Raw genomic sequence first — 20,522 nt, 5'->3', positions numbered from 1 at the left:
TCGGAAAAAATTTTTTTTTGCTAAAACTTCCGCTTAGGTCAAGAAACGAAGGAAAATCACAAAGAAAGTGGTTCCCGCGGTCTATAAGTGGTCCGTACAGGTGCGGTTCCCCCCGGCAGGTATCGTGTTCTGTAATGGGCTGGATATGCGTTTACGTTTTCTATGGTAAGGAATAATGGGAGAAACAACATACAACACCTCTATAATTATTGAATTTGAACTAATAAACAATAACAGTAACAATATAATGGATTTCAGACACATATATATGAAAAATAAGCATTGTACCATCACGCGAGCATAGCGAGTTTGGTCCGAGTCGTAACATGCTATATGCTAAGTGTCTGGTATGAGTCAACCTATCATTTTTTCTACTTGTATACTTCTGTTTCAATGACATTTTACCAATTACAACTGTTTGTAAGTGTTTTCAGATGTTTTCATTCATTATGATGACATGCAGCATAAGTATAGTGCACATCAGCTTAGTAAGCGCACTCGCTATGACTCGTATTTCAACATACCAAATTGTTTTATCACTTTCCAATTACTTTCCCCTTTACATACAACCTTTCCTCCACCACTGTAAAGGTTCTCAATTATTTTCATTCATTACGAGGGCATTTAGCGATATGCTAGCGCATATTCACGTAGCAACCACGATCTCAAACACTCGTGTTTCATCATCTACTTTATTTATTCACTCCACTTATAATTTCCCACTTACATTACACACGTTTACACCCCTATAATGCACTGTACATACTTACTGCCATTATTTATTCAAGTGAGCGTGAGAATATCGCCTGAAAATACCCTCGCAAGGAATGTTTCGACAAACATAATACTCACACACTTATATACTAATTCACTCACACACTTATATACTAATTATTCACTTTATCACTTGCTGACTTTTATTTTGACTAATACGTGCCTTATTCATTCAACTGAGCGTCAGGAAATCGCATCTCTATACACATGCTATGAATATCTGACTTAGAATATATATCAGCACTTACAATAATTTGAACTTATATTATACCCGTAAGAATTTCCAATAATAATAATTATATAATTACGGGCCGTATTTATTGCACTGAGCGACAGAATATCGCATCATAAAACCCTCGCTATGTAAGTTTCAACTTAGGGTAGATTTATATACTTACATACAATGTTTTCACTTATGTTCTACCTGTATGCACTTTATACTAATATTTGGAGATCAACATGACTGATAATTTCACTGAGTGTCTGTCTGTCACATTTACCTCATAATTTCTGCGTCCTTTCGCATTCACACCATACTAAAATTGCATCAACGTGTGATATTCACTAAAACATGGGTGAATACAGAGACCCATGTCACACTGCACGCACTCATAGCGGGTGTCCTTCCTCTGTGTCGTGAGTCTCACCTGGGAATTACTGCACACGTGACACCTGCGTTGGGGCCTAGGTCTGTTTGGCTGGGGAGGGATAGGAGTGGGGAAATGGCGGCCGGATATTCTCTGGGGAGTTTGGGCAATATGGGCAGTGCGGGTGCGATGTTGGGGCCTTTCAACAGCATACTTTGCAAAGATTTCTCTTGTGAGCTCCCTCACAAACCCTTCAAATGTTTCCTGAACTCCTGTTGTCAAGGCGTGAAGGTGGTGGCAATTCAGAGCAGTGATATCTAGCAAGTGAAAGAACAGTTTTTTATACCACTTCATTGTGGTCCTGGCACACTCTACCGTCGATATCATGGAGTCTGACTGGTATGTAATCCATAACACACTCAGGTTTCCAAACACGACGCCTGTTCTCGCTACGGTAATCTACGGAATCAGTATGGTGCATCAAGGGGCGGTGAACCGTGGACAAGAGGCTTACTTCTCTGTTGTGGTTCCACATTGTTGCAAGGATGTTGTTGGCTTTGAAGAAGACAACCTCATTCCTTGTAAGTTTCCGCCCTACCTTGGCCATGTGACGCCGGTTCACCTTTACGGTTCCACAGACTCCCGTTTCATGTGTGTGAAGATAACGAGCGAGAAGAGGGCTAGTGTACCAATTGTCGAGGTAGAGAACGTGACCACGATGAAGGTAGTCTTCTATCATCGTCTTTACCACTGCTCCCGACAGTCCAATACTTCGATCTTCTATCATGTCTGTCTGTGCACCGGTGTACAAGACTATGTCTTGCACGTATCCAGTCCTACAGTCACACATAACAAAGATCTTGAACCCAAAACGGTGCCTTTTGCTGGGTATATACTGTCTGAATGAAATATTGCCTCTCCACAACACGGGACTCTCGTCTATGACGAGGTCTGTATAGGGATAGAATGAGGAACGAAAGGTTTGCCTGAGGTGATCAAAGACCAACCTAATTCGCCTCATTTTATCAGTGTTGTTTGCATTTGCAGGGTCATGAGCATCATAGAAATGGAGGCGACTTAGAATTTGTTGAAACCGATTACGGCTCATCACTTGACCAAATATTGGGGTAAACATAACAGGGTCCCTGGTCCAGTAAGCAGGAATTCTATTCTTTCTTATAATACCCATCAAAAGGACCAGGGCAAAAAATAAGAACATTTTGGGAAGGGAGACAGGGTAATCATAGATGATAGAATGCCTACTCCTTGTTCCCAATCTTTCACTCTCTAGGCACTGGGCGCTTGCAAACAGGTTTGTTTGGTATACAATCTGATCAACAAATGCCTCACTGAAAAACAGGTGGAAAAAATCCAACCTGGTGGAATTACGGTGAATTCCTGGAGCAATGCATCCAGATCGCCCCTGCTCAGTGAAGGGGTGAATGAGGGGAGAAAAATCACTCCCATCCTCCCAATCCCACGACACAAATCCCTTGTCCCCATCAGCCCCATCACTGCCTTCGTCTGGGTGGGGAGGAGATCCTGGTTGGGGAGGTGGGGGAGAAGGAGTGCGGAGGGCTTCCCCACTGTCACTCCTCTTCACTCTGCCTTTACCCTTTCCCTTTCCCTTTCCCTTACCCTTACGGCCTTGAGGAACATTAGGGGGCTGTGGGGATGAAATAGGGGAATATTGGGGAGCAGAAGATGTGCTGGGGAGTGGTTCCTCCCCACCTTCCCCCTCCATGACAACACCACGTGCTTTCTCACGCACCCTAGCTCGACCACGTGTTAGGGGATATTGGGGAGCATAAGACGTGCTGGGGAGTGGTTCCTCCCCACCTTCCCCCTCCATTACAACACCACGTGCTCTCTCACGCACCCTAGCTCGACCACGTGTTAGGGGATATTGGGGAGCATAAGACGTGCTTTGGAGTGGTTCCTCCCCACCTTCCCCCTCCCTCACAACCCCACGTGATAAGGAACGCACCCGCACTGGCCCACGTGATCCACTACGCCGCCTCACACTACGTAGGGAGAGCAATGACTCACTCATGTCACTCTCACTTTCCCTAATCCTCCCTGGACTTTCCCTTTCACTCCCCACTCCCTCCACTTGACTTCCTAGCTCCCCAAACAAAATGCTAGGCCCATACCTGCTCATACGACGTGGTGTGCGCTCTGGGCCACGATGTGTTATTACCTCACGTCCATACCACGTGGCAGCACGTCCCACGGCTCCGTCATCGTCCTCATCCTCGTCCTCGTCCTCGAATTCTGGTTCCAAATCACGCTGGGGATAGGGATAGGATATTGCACATGCCTTCTTTGCCTCCTGCCCCTCTCTAGCAGCACGGTAAGTCACGTACTGCCGCTTCCTGGGAGACGGAACTTCCTCGTCACTGTTGGTGGTTTCTTCCTCCTCTGGCTGCACATAATCCTTGTCCATATCCTCGTCGTCCAGTGGGGAATCACTGTCGCCGGTAAAGGTGTCCAGGGCGACTTGAATATCACTGTCTGAGAGACCTCTCTTAGCCATGTCTGAGCAGGACCGTGGCTACCAGGTGAGTGGACAAGTGGTGGGCTAGCACGGGTCGTGCGGGGTCGCCGAGTGTCCCCGCCTGGTGGCAGGTAAGGGAAGGTCATGCGAGGGTACGTACCGCAAATCAAGCGCGAATTTTGAAAATTGTCGAAATTATGCACATTGCAATTGCACGACGTACCGGTACGTCGCTGGGACTGGCAAATGCAAATCGTTGCAACGTACCCATACGTCGACGGGACGGGGCGGGTTAAAGTGTTCTCTCCATCTGCTCACTTTTTCTCCCTTCTCCACTAGTAATCTACCATTTTTATCTTTCATTCCCCTGCTAACTTCACTTCCACCCTGTCTTACTCTTTTCACCTCTTTCCAGAACATTTTCTTACAGTCCCTCCACTTTACTGTACACTCAAATTCCTTCCAAATTCCTCATCCACTCTCTTCTTACTCTCTCTTACTAATCTTTTTACCTCTCTCTTTCTTTCTACATATAACTCTCTCTTCCGCCTCTCAACTTCTTCCACGCCCCTATTTCTCATCCATTCATTGTATGCTTTCTTCTTTTGTGCCACAGCCTGTTTCACCTCTTCAGTCCACCACGCTGTTCCTTGCACCCCCCCTCTGTCTTTTCTTCCTTCCACACACCACATCACATGCTGCACATATTTCTTCTGTGAATATACTGCACACACCTTCCATGTCCCCCATCTGCTCCAATTCATATTTGCCCAATCGTTCCTCCACTTCTCTCTTATATTCTGCCTTTTTCTCATCCTCCTGTAACCTTTTATATATCTATATATATCTATATATATATATATATATATATATATATATATATCCATCCATCATCCAATCCTACATTGCCCCATGAGGAGCATAGGAGCCCGAGGCTAAGCAGTTGGTCCTGACATTTAAGATGAGAGTGACCAGCCTCATTCATCCCTGGGTGGCATTACATAAGCAATCAACCCCAACCACCCCTTGGATATAAACCTTCACCAGCTCAATCCGATTGGAGCACAATAATTACTCACTAAACCACCAGGCGCCAAAATTTGGTTATATGGTTTCCACCCAATGCAGTAAATCGTTTTCCTGGTGTACAGGAAACCATTTGGCTTGTCACTCAGTGTAGAGTCACCCACAGGCAGAAGGAAGAGGAAAGAATGAAGGAAAGAAAGACAGAAGAGGAAGTGTAAAGTTACCTGTAGGCAGAAGGATGAGAAAAGAATGAAGTAAAGGAAGACGGAAGAGGATGGATGGAATGGAGAGAGGAAAGGAAAGGGCAGACACCTGACAGCAGCTCTCTCTCTCTCTCTCTCTCTCTCTCTCTCTCTATATATATATATATATATATGAAAATAAATTGTGAAAAACAAGATGCACTCGAATGCTTAAAAGATTTTGGCAAAACTTGAAGCAGAGTCACAACTCTGTGTTTACAAACTGCCACGGCTGCCACCTGGTGAATATAACTGAAAGTACCCAATGCAAAGCATGGATTTTTATGATGAACAAGTGCTTGCAACTTTTTACTGACCTTTATTTTATGTGCTTTTATATTCTCTTTCCATGAATCATGCTGATATTTTACATGCAATCAAGTGACTTTAGGATACACCCAGCTGGGTCAAGCTCAACTCAGAATAAGAGTGGAAAGGAGCAATTGCTCATGTACATATGAATGTCTTACAGATTTTCACTTTTATACAGCAGACTGATGAGGAGTACTGAATGAGATACTAGGAGGTGAATACCGTATGTATACACAAACCAACCTGGTTCAAACTCAGTAGAAAGAAACAGAAGGATGAACAGAATGAATGTGTAGCATTTATATGTATGATTATGGTCCATATTTTCATTATTTTAGTTCTTTTATTTATTAATAATGAAACTATTGACTGATGAATAGTACTGAATGGAGAAACTGAAAGGCAAATGTGCAATTGTGTGAAGGTGACTATCATGCTAAGTTTTAGCAACTTGGTTAGATGAAAAAAAATTTTCCCTCAGACTTGCTCTTCCAAAATCAGGGCACATTTACGCAGTGCAGCGTCTTATATGCCACGTTAAAAATACTGCATTACAGGTTTAGTGCTTGAGCACCAAGACAGATCTGAGCTGGCAATGGTTATGTGAGTACGGGGGTTGCTAGATAGGGTGGGGGGAACTGTTTAGTGAGACAAAGGAGTTTTTGTGGATGTGTTGCACATGTCACATGCCCACGTGCTGTGGTGCTGTTTGGTATTTCTAAGTAGTGCATGTGGTGTGGATCCACTCTCTGCAAGCATTACATAGAACAGATCCAAGCATTCATCTACTGTTTATGATGGGTGAGAAGGTGGAAACCAGGATTGCTGTTTATCTCTCCGGCATGTGCGAGGACAGGGAAAATGACTGCCAGAATATCCTCTCTCCTTTTGTTTATATTAAGGAGAGAGAGAGAGAGAGAGCAGCTGTCCCTACACAGGAAATGGTGTCCTGACAGGCTAGACTGGGATGATCCTCACAGAATGCTCAGTAGGAAGAGGGAGTCTAGTTCCCAAGTAGGAGTTGCATCTGCTTCTCTCCACCCAAGGTAACAGTGCTGCCTTGTGGAAGCTCCTCTCCGGCACCTACCCATCCAGTAATAATTATAATGGTACTGTCACATGAAAATTATCAAGTCTTAACAAGTTTCTTAAAAATCAAGCATCTCAAATTTTGTCCCTGCACCACTCACTGTCTGTGGTTGTGATAGGTGAATGAGGTGGATTAAAGCCAAAGTTGGAGATGTGATACAACTAACTGTTTTGTATACTATGAATGAGTCTCTTGTGTGTTAATATGATCCTCCTTAAAATCTTGTTGGTTCTCTGTGACATGGAGTTTTGCTATGTACGTTACTATATACTACTCACCATCAAGCGAGACCAGTGTGATGGGCCGGTACCCAACTGCAAGAGAGAGGGAGCGTCCACTTCTGATGTATACAGGGCTCTCAGGGTCAAGTGTAACACCCAAAAACCCATTGCCAACATAGGGAAGGAAGGGCTGCTCATCTGGCAGGGGTGGAACATGTAGAATGTGGGTGTCAAGTTCCTGCGCTGCTTGCCAGAACCGGTCCAATCGTAATGCTAGGCTTCGGCTTGCTGTGTCTGATGGAAAAGATGGTTACATTAAATACCTTTGACGGTGAGCCACAGGAACATACAGGTATATTAATATAAAGTACAATAAAGTTTCATGTAACCTGGTGGCTATTTTCCACCAAAGGGATGAAGACAGAACATGAATTAGTGAATGATGAAAGTTACAGATATGGATAGTGTTACATAGCCTATGATTTCATCATCCTTTGTGTAATTTTAACGCACAGTATGCTGCATGTTTGATCACGAGCGTGTTCTGCCTCAGTCCCCCCCTTCTACCGTTATAGTAGAGTAAGTCGTCCTTTCTGTTGTTCAGAGCAGGATTGTCAACTCTTTGTCCCCATGGCTTCATCTGCGCGTCCTTCTTACAAGTTGTATCAAGCTCAGCCGGCCCCTATATAATGAGCTCAGTCTCTGCATCATTGCCACTTAGATCTGCTCCTCATTTTGTTCACATCTCTGTCCTCCTCTGTACAGTTGTGAGTGCTCAGGAAGTCTCCAGCCATCTAGCAGCTGTGTGTAATTTGAGTATAACTGTTATTGCATTTTTTCTTGTACTGTGTAGCGTAAGGTGTTGATTTGTAGGCCTAGTGAGTTTTTGTAATTCATGTTGTCAGCCATTGTTAATGGTAGTTTGTATCTGTAATAATTTATCTTGCATTAACTGAGCATTACCCACTGTATTTTCATTTTATCAGGGCTGACTTAGATAAATTTACTCCTGCTAATTTCGTGTTAATAGAGGCTATTTGCAGTTAACCATATATTTAATCTGTTTTTTGCCATTACATTATCCTTGTGAGTCCTGAATGTTTTGCTGTTAGTTTGAGCATTAAACTTTAACTTGTAATTTTACCTAACTCTTTGTTTTGAACCTGGAACTTTACGGGACAGTAGTGATTTTTAGTATTCTCACTTAAAGTGTACATTATCTTTTTCTGTTCCGTAACATAAATTTGGCAACCTCTCATCAGGATATTCAGGATATTATCATAAGGATATTGCTTGATATTTTGTGACTGTTACTTATTCATGATGTCTACTATTACTACACTTGATGAAGCCAAAGATTTTTTGTCAAATGTGCAAACAGTGTGTGATGTAGAGAACAGAACAAAGAATGAACTTAAGCTTGTTGCTCAACAATTGGGAATTGCTGTTCGCTCTCATCATTCTAAAGATCAAATTGTTGACATGATTAATGAAAGCTTGTTTAATGTAACTCCTCCAAATGAGCAAACGCAGATTGAAATAGCTAAGTTACAGCTAGAACTGCAGGAGGCTCGTGTGAAAGAAGCTGAATTTCAAGCACGTGCTAAGGAGGCTGAGTCTCAGGCTAAGGAGGCTTGTGTTAAGGAGGCTGAATTTCAAGCAAATGCTAAGGAGGCTGAATCTCAGGCTCGGATTCAGGAGGCACAGATACAGGCTCAGGCACAAATTGAACTAGCTAGGATTCAGGCAGACCATGAGTATCGCATGAAACAAGGTGGAACTGGATCATCTAGCTCTGATGATTTTGATGTGGCTAAAAATGTTAAACTTGTCCCTGCTTTTAATGAATCTGATTTAACAAAGTATTTTCAGTTGTTTGAGAGGGTAGCTACAGGTTTTAATTGGCCCAAGGAGTATTGGCCAGTACTCCTTCAAACTGTTCTCACTGGTAAAGCTCAAGTAACTTATGCATCTTTGCCTCAGGATCAATCTGATAATTATGATGTAGTTAAGAGCTTGATACTTAAGGCCTATGAGCTTGTTCCTGAAGCCTATAGAGTAAAATTTAGGACAACTTACAAGCAAGATAAGCAATCCCATGCTGAGTATGCAAAAATCAAAGAAGATCTGTTAGAGCAGTGGTTAAATTCTAAGAATGTGGATTCTGATTTTGACAAATTTAAGCAGATGATTTTGCTGGAGGACTTCAAGAGGTGTATTTCTAAAGATGTAAGCCTATATCTTGATGAGAAAAGAATAGATAATTTGTCTGATGCTGCAGTTTTAGCTGATGAATATGTTCTCACTCACAAGAGATATTCTAGATAAAAAGGGAAAGCTGAGAGTAAGTACGTTGCCTCTACTCAGAGTACAGGTAACAGGAAAGAGAATAAAGATGATGTTTCTCAGGAAGTAAATACCAGCTTCACCTCTAGATTTCAGAAAAGTAAATGTACTTATTGTAGTAAGCTTGGTCATACTACGGAGAAATGTTTCAGGAGACAGCGTGATGTGAACAAAAATGAGTCTTTAAATATTCAGTCAATTGGTCTAGTGTCCGCTCTTGAGAGTTCCCAGAATTCTTTAACTGAGTTAACTGAACCTGCTTTGAGGGGTAACTTAAATTCTCATGATGGAGCTCCTCTTTTGAGCAGTAATGTGGGTGACACTCTCAAGAGTTCATGTGCTAATTTCCTGTCTGATGGTATTGTCAGTCCTCTGGACAGTAATGACAGGAAACCAGTTAAAATATATCGTGATACAGGTGCTTGCCAATCCCTTATGCTGACCAGTGTTCTAGGCTCTAATGTTAATTCCTCTGATGAAACTGTAATCTTACAAGGTGTAGGAAATAATTACTTCTCTGTCCCTCTGTGCAGAGTGAATTTAGAGTCTGGTTTTGCTAATGGTTCCGTTATGGTTGGGTTGGTTGCGACACTCCCAATGTCAGGTGTAACTTTCTTACTTGGAAATGATATTGGTGGAAGTCAAGTGTGTCCAGCTCCTCAGTTGTCTAGTGAGCCAGTGGCTGCGTCCCACGATTGTGATGTCCCTGATGTGTTCCCTGCATGTGCTGTCACTAGGGCTAAGTCTAAAGTTACTGGTGATTTAGAGGATAATGATGATGATGATGTTACCCTAGCTGACACTTTTCTTGCTAATTTGGACCACTCACCAGATGAGGCAGTACCCCGTAGTGTTGATAATTTGTCTCGTCAAGAGTTGGTTGAGTTGCAGGTTGCTAACCCTGAGTTGAAAGGTCTAGCCAACTCTGCTTGCAGTGAGGAAGAGTCAGCCGGTGCTTCTACTTGTTATTATATAAAGTCAGGAGTACTTATGAGGAAGTGGAGACCCCCAACAGCATCAGCCGACTGTGAATGGGAGGTTGTACATCAAGTTGTCATCCCTCGTGTTTGTAGGCAGGATATCATTAGAGTGGCTCATGATTCCAGTTTGGCAGGACACCTTGGAGTGAGGAAGACTGTGGCACGCATTTTGAAACACTTCTACTGGCCAGGTATCTTCAGGGATGTTTCCTGGTACTGTAAGTCTTGTCACACCTGTCAAGTTGTGGGGAAGTGTAATCAGTCCGAAAAGGTTGCACCTCTAGTTCCCATTCCTCTTTTTGAGGCGCCATTCACCCGTGTGTTGGTGGATATTGTGGGCCCTCTTCCTAAGACTTCTTCAGGATTTTCTTATGTGTTGACCCTGATTGATATGGCTACTCGTTATCCTGAAGCCATTCCACTTAGAAATATCTCAGCAAAGAACGTGGTTAAGGAAATGCTAGGGTTCTTCACAAAGTTTGGTCTGCCCAAGGAGGTACAGTCAGACCAGGGAAGTAATTTCATGTCAAACGTTTTCAAGCAGTCTCTGAAAGAGTTGGGCATCACCCAGATCACGTCTTCAGCTTACCATCCCCAGACCCAAGGAGCGTTGGAGAGATATCATCAAACACTCAAATCGATGCTCAAGAAATACTGTTTGGAACATCAGAAAGACTGGGATAAAGGTCTTCCATACGTTGTGTTTGCTGCAAGAGAATCTCCAAATGAATCACTGGGCTTCTCACCTTTTGAACTACTGTTTGGCCATGAAGTAAGAGGACCCCTTAAGTTACTCAAGGAATGCTGGCTGTCGGAGGAAGATGACGTCAACCTGCTGGAGTATGTGATGAAGTTCAAAGAACGGCTGTCCACTGCTTTACAACTGGCGAGAGAGAATTTAGGAGCTGCTCAGGAGAAGATGAAGACTTGGTATGATAAGAAGTCCAGGTTATGCCACTTTCAGCCAGGAGATCAGGTTTTGATTCTGCTACCAGTGCATGGGCAACCTCTTCAAGCCAAGTTTAGTGGTCCTTATTTTGTGGAGAAGAAACTCAGTGATGTCAACTATGTCATCACCACACCAGATCGTAGAAAGAGCAAGCAACTATGTCACATCAACATGCTAAAGTTATATCACAGGCGGGACGAAAATAATCCAGTCTGCACTGTAGCTGTTCCACCCGAGTCTGCAAGTGAAGCTCTCCCATGCAGTATGAGCCTGAGTGGTAGTTTGGGGAAGAATCCTGATATCATGAATGATCTCCAGACTAAGCTTTCTCATCTACCTCCCGAGGAAAGGCAGGAGTTTTCGGCATTACTGCAGGAGTACCCGCAAGTGTTCCGTGCCACTCCAGGAAGAACCACTGTGTTGATGCATGATGTCGATGTTGGAGACGCAAAGCCAATTAAACTGCCTCCTTACCGTGTGAACCCAGTGAAAGTTCCTCTCATCCAGAAGGAGCTTGGCTACCTGTTGGACCACAAGATGATTGAGCCCTGTCAGAGCGAGTGGAGTTCTCCTGTCACTCTAGTCCCTAAGCCAGGTGGGTCACAGCGGCTTTGCATCGACTACAGACGTGTTAATCAGATAACCAAAACAGACACTTACCCTCTCCCTCGCGTAGAAGATTGCATAGACAAGATCGGAAAGGCTAGGTACATAAGTAAGTTTGATTTGTTAAAGGGATACTGGCAAGTACCTATGACTGAACGTGCTAGGGAGATCTCATGTTTTGTAACACTAGGAAAGACTTTTGCACGTTCTGTAATGCCGTATGGTATGAAGAATGCACCAGCCACATTTCAGAAGCTCATGAATGTTGTAACAGAGGGTTTGGCAGGGTGTGTTGTTTATATTGATGATGTATTAATCTTCAGTGACAACTGGAAAGATCACCTATGCCATGTCAGTAAATTTCTTGAGCGTTTGGTTCATGCTAATCTTGTAGCTAATTTATCAAAGTGTGAGTTTGGTCAAGCTAAAGTTCAGTACCTTGGGTACGTAATTGGTGATGGACATGTTGCACCACCAGGAGCTAAGGTTCAGGTTATAAGTGATCTTCCCAGACCTAAAAGTAGGAAAGAGCTACAAAGATTTTTGGGAATGGTAGGTTATTACAGGAGAATTGTTCTTAACTTTTCAGTTCTTGTATCACCACTTACAGACCTACTGAAAAAGGGAGTTAAATTTGTCTGGACCGATAACTGTGAATCCTCTTTCAATAAACTTAAAGCTATTCTATTAAGTCAGCCAGTGCTCGCTACTCCAAATTTTGCTAAGCCTTTTAAGATGTCTGTTGATGCAAGTGATACAGGAGCTGGGGCTGTTTTGCTGCAAGAGGATGATCAGGGTATTGAACACCCTGTATCTTATTACAGTAGGAAGTTCACTCCACCTAAAAGAACTACTCAACTATTGAGAAAGAGCTTTTGGCCTTGATTTTGGGTTTACAGCATTTTTCATTTTATTTGTGTTCTGGTTTTGACCCCATAGTCATTTATACCGATCATAACCCACTGAAATTCCTTAGTAAGTTTAAAGATAAAAATCAGAGATTGACAAGATGGAGTCTACTTCTTCAGGAGTATTCATTAGACATACAACATGTCAAGGGGAAAGAAAATGTTATTGCAGATTGCTTATCTATACTTTAGACAGATTGTTTTAGAGTAATAAGAAATTTCCTTTGGAAATTTCTTTTTCTTTGTGGGGAGGTGTTACATAGCCTATGATTTCATCATCCTTTGTGTAATTTTAACGCACAGTATGCTGCATGTTTGATCACGAGCGTGTTCTGCCTCAGTCCCCCCCTTCTACCGTTATAGTAGAGTAAGTCGTCCTTTCTGTTGTTCAGAGCAGGATTGTCAACTCTTTGTCCCCATGGCTTCATTTGCGCGTCCTTCTTACAAGTTATATCAAGCTCAGCCGGCCCCTATATAATGAGCTCAGTCTCTGCATCATTGCCACTTAGATCTGCTCCTCATTTTGTTCACATCTCTGTCCTCCTCTGTACAGTTGTGAGTGATCAGGAAGTCTCCAGCCATCTAGCAGCTGTGTGTAATTTGAGTATAACTGTTATTGCATTTTTTCTTGTACTGTGTAGCGTAAGGTGTTGATTTGTAGGCCTAGTGAGTTTTTGTAATTCATGTTGTCAGCCATTGTTAATGATAGTTTGTATCTGTAATAATTTATCTTGCATTAACTGAGCATTACCCAGTGTATTTTCATTTTATCAGGGCTGACTTAGATAAATTTACTCCTGCTAATTTCGTGTTAATAGAGGCTATTTGCAGTTAACCATATATTTAATCTGTTTTTTGCCATTACATTATCCTTATGAGTCCTGAATGTTTTGTTGTTAGTTTGAGCATTAAACTTTAACTTGTAATTTTACCTAACTCTTTGTTTTGAACCTGGAACTTTACGGGACAGTAGTGATTTTTAGTATTCTCATTTAAAGTGTACATTATCTTTCTCTGTTCCGTAACAATAGAGATTAATTTTTTGAACCTGCAAAGCATGTGGGCAAGTAAAATAACAGACACATAACTAAAATAAGTGGTAAACCTTGGCAATTTCATTCAACGTAGAAATATTGCAGAAATTAATGGCGGCTATTTCCAACCCCTCATGTCTGAAATGTTTCTCCTCAGTGGAAAAAAATATTCTAAGCATAGTACAGTGCTCGTCAGAAGTATTCAGCGTTGTCCGCCAGGCGCGCAATACTTATGGCCCAAAAAGAATCACCCATTCTGGGGGGTAAGAATTGAGCCACAAGTTTGAGCTCCGAGCATGACGTCACGGTAGCCTGGGGCCTTCCGACGCGCTGGTTGGTTCCCGCCTCAGTCGCCCACGGGCTGCCTGAGAGAGAGGAACTCCGCCGAGTGTCCCTCTCAAATTGCGCCATTTTTTACCGAGTGTCCCGCAGTGTTTTGGCCTTCAAAACTTTGTTATGGCACCTACCCGTGAACTATCGAGTGAAATCATATCCCAGATCATTGCTCTAAAGGAGGCAGGCCACCAGACAAAGGAAATTAGTGAATTGGTTGGTGTGGCACGATCGACAGTGCGTCGTTGGTGTGTGCGGTTTCGGGAGGAAAACAGTGGTGCAGTTCCCACAAAGAAACCGCGGTCTGGTAGGCCTAGGAAAACTTCCCCAAGGTCTGTTAATGTTTTAAAACATGCAGTGGAGTTTAATCCTCGTGTGAGTGCAAGGAAAATTAAGGAGAGCAACCCGGAAGTGTTTGGTGAGGTGTCAGTGAGAACAGTGTCTCGTAGGGTGCATGAGCTTGGTTACACAAGTCACAGGCCTGTGAAAAAGCCTCTTCTCACCAAGAGCCAGAGAATTCGTAGGCTTTCCTTTGCTAATAAATATCTAACCTGGGGTGAGGAGCAATGGTTGTCAGTGTTGTGGTCTGATGAGGCAACGTTTAGTGTTACCTGTAACAGAGGAGCACGTGTGTATCGACGCAAAGGTAGTGACCCACTTGACCCACGGTATGTAGAAAGCACAGTTAAACATCCTGATTCACTCATGGTATGGGGTTGTTTCTCAGGGAAGGGTTTGGGGAAGCTTGTTGTACTTCCCAAGAACATCAGAGTGAATCAGGATGTTTACCTGGAGCTTCTGTGTGATCATTTACCAGACTCCTTCGAGCTAACAGGTGCACGAGTGTTTCAGCAGGACGGTGCACCTGCTCACAAGGCCAAATCGGTCACCAATTGGCTTCGTGACTGCGAGGTATCATTCATGACAGACTGGCCAGGAAATAGCCCAGACCTCAACCCCATTGAAAACCTCTGGTACCTCGTAAAGAAGAGTCTCCAAGGGAAAGACGTGAGCTCTCTGCCTAAGTTGGAAGCCGCCATTCGTGACTCCTGGGACAAAATACCCCTCCAGCACCTCAGGAGCCTCGCCCTTTCACTTCCAAGACGTCTCAGGTCCGTGAAGAAACGTAAAGGCTACCCTACGAAGCACTAAAGGTAAATAAAATGCATTATTTATATGTTTTTTCAATGTTGAAAGGTTTGTTTCTCAGGAGGGACGCAGGGCGCTCTATACTTCTGACGAGCACAGTAGACCCACAAGCAGTGTGGTTCTGGTTTGGTTTACACTAATTGCAATTTGCACGGCAAAATAAACCATATCCCATATCAATCAGTGTGGTAAATCCCCGTGTTGGCATGGTAAATTCTCTGCACTCACGCAAAGTTCTTACTGGAGGGAAACCTCTGCACTCTGGCAAATTCTTATTGGAGGGACCCCTCTGCACTCCAACTGAAGTAGTGGTGGTGGTGGTGGGGGGGGGGTTACTGGGGCAGAGGGGTACTTTGGGAAAATTCTGGGACATTTCAGACCCTTTTGTCCTTATAACATGGGTTTTAATGCACCCATCTACGCTGATTCAATTTGCACAGTAAAATGCCCAGACCCATTAACCACAGTGCTCAGGGAGAGGAGAAGAGGAGGCCTTGTACTGGTTTATGAATTTATCAAACACCTCTGACCCTACCAAACTTTTTTCAGCTATGCCTAACTAGGGTTGATATATGCAGCCCTTCTGAACCGCCAAAGACACGAGGAGTGACTGACAATACAGTTGCCAAGGTTGATCGATATGAACAGAACCGAAAGCAGGCGACTAATTGTAAGTTACAAACCTTAATATAAAGAAGACAGCTTGGTGCCATCTGTGTGCAAGTTTACATAAGCATTTAAAGTCTCCTACAGAAGCAGCTACAGGCACTAAGGATATTTCCTTAATTATTGAAAGCCAGAGTGAGATGCACAGACGAATATGAATGGAAACCAAAGCAGATGAGTGACATAAGTTACTGTACATAGTACAAAAGAGACAGCACAGGACCATTAACCTGGCACTGCGCATCTGCGTGTGTGTTTACTATCTTTTTATCCATTGCCTGACGTCTTAATCCCATAAGGGGTGGCCACAAACAAATCGTCTCCATGTCGTCCTGTCCCCCGTCACTTCGCTGCCCTCTCCCCCATCTCATACCCTCCTTTCTCATATACCTCTCCATTCCATCCCTCCAGCTCATCCTTGACATCCCCCTTCCCCTCCCTCCACCTCACTCGCATACACTCTCCTTGTTAGTCTCTCACTCCCCATCCTCTCCACTTGGCCAAACCACCTCAATGTATTTTTCCTAACAGTTTCTATCACATCCACATCCACACCACAATGCTCCTTCACTTCCTCATTAGTCAGTCTGTCTCTCCATGTAACTCCACCTGCTCCTCTCAAATAACTCATTTCCACTGCTCTCACTCTAGACTTGTGTCCTTCCAACATGGTCCAAGCTTCACTTCCATACATTACAACTGGTATCACAAGACTATCATGCAGCGACTTTTTTATACTTCCATGCTCACGTCCCTATTTCTTAGCACTGCTTTCAAAGAACCAGCAATGTTTCGTCCTTGTACCCTTTCAAGCACTTCATTTTCCAAATTTCCATCCACATTCATCACACTACCCAAGTACTGTACTTAAATGCACTCACATTTTTCATTTCCTCATCATCCAACTTCACTGTGCATTCAGTGACTATTTCTCTCAAAGACCATAATTTTACTCTTCCCAACATTCATCTTTAGATTCCATTTCCTACACATTCACCAAGCCTTGCAGTTCCCCTTTGTCTTCATTTAACAATACAGTATCATCTGGAAACAACAGAACAGGAAGTTTCTAAATGCTGCCCTCGCTCACTAGGGCCACTCCAACATCCACTGCTCTAGCTTGTATCTCTTGTTTAACCCTGTCTATATACAGATTGAACAACCATGGAGACAAGACACATCCCTCTTTGAATCTAAAATTCAGACAGAAATGTTCACTAAGTTCACCATCTATATGCACTGCAGCCTTAACACCCTCACACATACTCTTCATGGCATTCAACAGCTTCCCATTCATTCTACATATTCTTAATGTATTCCACATTCATTGTCCATCCACTCTGTCATATATTTTCTCTAAATCCATGAAGGCCACATACAACTTCCTTCCCTTCTCTAGAAACTTTTCCACAAAAGACTTAAGGATGAATATCTAATCTACACAACCTCTTCCCTTCCTAAAACCTCCCTGGTCTTCTCCAACTACTTCCTCTGTTATTTTCCTAACTCTGTCAGTATCCTACCGTACAGTATACTTTTCATGTTACACTATGAAGACAAATTCCCTTATGATTACCACACACTTGTTTTTCCATTTCTTCTTTTCATCATCATAATCACCCAACTCAGTGTTTCCCCCAGAGGAGCGTACGAGCCTGGGGCTAGACAAGTTGGTCCTGACATTTAAGATGAACGTGGCTAGCCTAACTCATCCCTGAGCAGCATTGCATGGGCAATAAACCGCAACCAACCCCTAAATATAAACCTACACAGGCTCAATCTGGCTGGAGCACCTTAATTACCCACTACAGTACACTACCCGGCATCGTAATCTGGGTATAAGGTTACCACCCAATGATGTAAATGGTTTCCTGGTGTACAGGAAACCATTTGGCTTGTCACTGAGTGCAGAGTCACCAGTAGACAAAAGGAAGAGGAAAGAATGAAGGAAAGAACGGCAAAAGAGGAAGGAAGAAAAGGAAAGAAGGAAGAGAGGAATGGGCAGTAACCCATGGGCAGAACTACACTGAGTGAGCGGATGAGGAGTGCCCTCACCGTGATTATATCTGACCTCCAATCCTCTGGGATTCTACCTTCCTCCCTGGCTAATCTGCACATCTTCCATACCCATTCTACTACTATCTCTCCCCCATGCTTCATCATTTCACCCCACTATCTATCTATCTATCTACTGCCAGAAGTATTAATCTCTTATACGGGGTGGCCACAAACAAATCGCCTCCACGTCACCCTGTCCCCCGCCATTTCACTGCCCTGCTCCCAATTCACACCCCCCCCCTCTCATTTACCTCCACACTCCATCCCTCCACCTCATCCTTGGCCTTCCCCTCCCTCTCTCCCCCTCCACCTCACTCACATACACTCTCCTTGTCAGTCTTTCACTCTCCATCCTCTCCACATGGCCAAACCACCTCAATGTGTTTCTCCTAACACTTCCTATCACATCCACATCCATACCACAATGCTCCTTCACATCCTCATTTGTCAGTCTGTCTCTCCATGTGACTCCACAGGCTCCTCTCAAATAACTCATTTCCACTGCTCTCACTCTTGACTTGTGTCCCTCCAATAATGTCCAAGCTTCACTTCCATACGTTAGAGTTGGTATCACAATACTGTCACGTAATAACTTTTTCATTTCCATGCTCACTTCCCTGTTTCTTATCACTGCCTTCAACAAACCAGCAACCTTTTTTCCTTGTTGTACCCTTTCAAGCACTTCGCCCTCCAAATTTCCATCGCTACTCATCACACTACCCAAGTACTTAAATGTACTCACATTTTCCATTTCCTCATTATCCAAGCTCACTGTACAGTCACTGACTTCATCTTTTTCGAAGACCATAACTTTACTCTTCCATATGTTCACCTTTAAATTCCGTTTCTTACACACTCTCCCAAACTCATCCACCAGGCCTTGCAGCTCCCCTTCGTCTTCACTCAACAACACAGTATCATCTGCAAACAACAGTACAGGGAGTTTCCAAGCACTGCCCTCTCTCATTAGTGCCACTCCAACATCCACTGCCCTGCCTTCCATCTCTTTTATAACCCCATCCACATACAGACTGAACAACCATGGAGACATGACACATCCCTGTTTCAACCCAACCTTTAAATAGAATAACTCACTCAGTTCACTATCCACATGCACTGCGGCCTTAGCACCATCATACACTCTCTTCACAGCACTCAATAGCTTCCCATTTACTCCATATGTTCTTAATACTTTCCACAATCCTTGTCTATGCACCCTGTCATATGCTTTCTCCAAATCCATGAAAGCCGCATACAACTTCTTTCCCTTCTCTAGAAACTTTTCTACAAAAGATGCATGAATGAATATCTGATCTACACAACCTCTTCCCTTCCTAAACTCTCCCTGTTCTCCAACTAATTCCTGTTCTCTGTCAATAAGTATCCTACCATTCACTTTTCCTATTACACTAAGAAGACAAATGCTCCTATGATTACCACACACTTCTTTTTCCCCTTTTCTTTTGTACAAGGGAATAATTATACCTGACTTCCAATCCTCCGGAACTCTACCTTCCTCCCAGGCCAATCTGCACATCTTCCACTACTATCTCTCTGACATGCTTCAGCATTTCACCACACACTTCATCAATTCCTGGGGCTTTCCCCATTTTGACTTTCTTCATTGCTTCCACAACTTCCATCCTACTGATTTCTTCCTATCTTCTCACCTCCCTCCTTCTCCCAGCCATTCCCCAGCCACTTATACTCGCATTACTTTCATTCTCTATGTTCAACATATCTTTAAAGTGTTCTCTCCATCTGCTCACTTTTTCTCCCTTCTCAACCAGTAATCTACCATTTTTATCTTTCACTCCCCTACTAACTTCATTGTCACCCTGTCTGACTCTCTTTACCTCTTTCCAGAACATTTTCTTACAGTCCCTCCACTTGACACTCAAATTCCTTCCAAATTCCTCATCCACTCTCTTCTTACTCTCTCTTACTAATCTTTTCATCTCTCTCTTCCTTTCTACATATAACTCTCTCTTCCATCTCTCAACTTCTTCCATGCCCCTATTTCTCATCCATTCATTATATCCTTTTTTCTTTTGTGCCACAGCCTATCTCACCTCTTCATTCCACCATGCTGTTCCTTGCACCCCCTTTTGTTTTTTCTTCACCCCACACACCACCTCACATGCTGCACATATTTCTTCCGTGAATATCTTGCACACACCTTCCACATCGCCCATCTGCTCCAATTCATATTTACCCAATCATTCCTCCACTTCTCTCTTATATTCTGCCTTTTTCTCATCCTCTTGTAGCTTTTCCACTCTCCTTGCAACTACTCCTTCCTCTTGTCCTTCCCTTCTTCTATTTCTCCATTTTACTTGGACCTTGATTCTGACCACCACCAAGTGGTGGTCAGAAAGTCCACTCCCCCAACCTCTATATGCTCTCGCATCCATTACACATCTTCGCATCCTTTCATCCACACACACATAATTAATCATTGCCTTCCTTTCATTCAGTTCACCATCCACCCTTCTCATCACTCGCCATGTATACCTGTGGATCATTTTGTGCCTGAAGTGGGTATTGGCTATCACCAACCCCCTCCCAGCACAAATGTCCACTAGAGCACTGCAATTCTCATTTATCTCAGCAGGCACGCCCCACTCACCAACTACTCCATCCACTTTCACATTCCCTACTTTATCATTCATATCACCAATCAAAAACACTCTCCCCTTCCTTTCAAACTTTTCCATGCACACCTCCACATTTGTCCAGAACTC

General features: G+C 43.4%; 1 protein-coding gene across 1 annotated transcript in view; it reads right to left on the bottom strand.

Moving 5' to 3' along the window:
* Window positions 1–20,522, bottom strand: part of LOC145405103 (uncharacterized protein KIAA2013 homolog) — a 458,993-nt gene that overhangs the window by 393,728 nt on the left and 44,743 nt on the right. Inside the window, exon 3 of the mRNA XM_080276618.1 lies at window positions 6,807–7,043. Within this exon, the coding sequence (XP_080132744.1) occupies window positions 6,807–7,043 (237 nt within the window). The remainder of the gene's footprint in view (window positions 1–6,806; window positions 7,044–20,522) is intronic.

This window comes from Coenobita brevimanus, chromosome 65 (genome assembly GCF_032717465.1).
Source record: "Coenobita brevimanus isolate Jiangsu-jjx chromosome 65, ASM3271746v2, whole genome shotgun sequence".
Lineage (NCBI taxonomy): Eukaryota > Metazoa > Arthropoda > Malacostraca > Decapoda > Coenobitidae > Coenobita > Coenobita brevimanus.
This window is presented reverse-complemented; position numbering and strand designations above follow the sequence as displayed.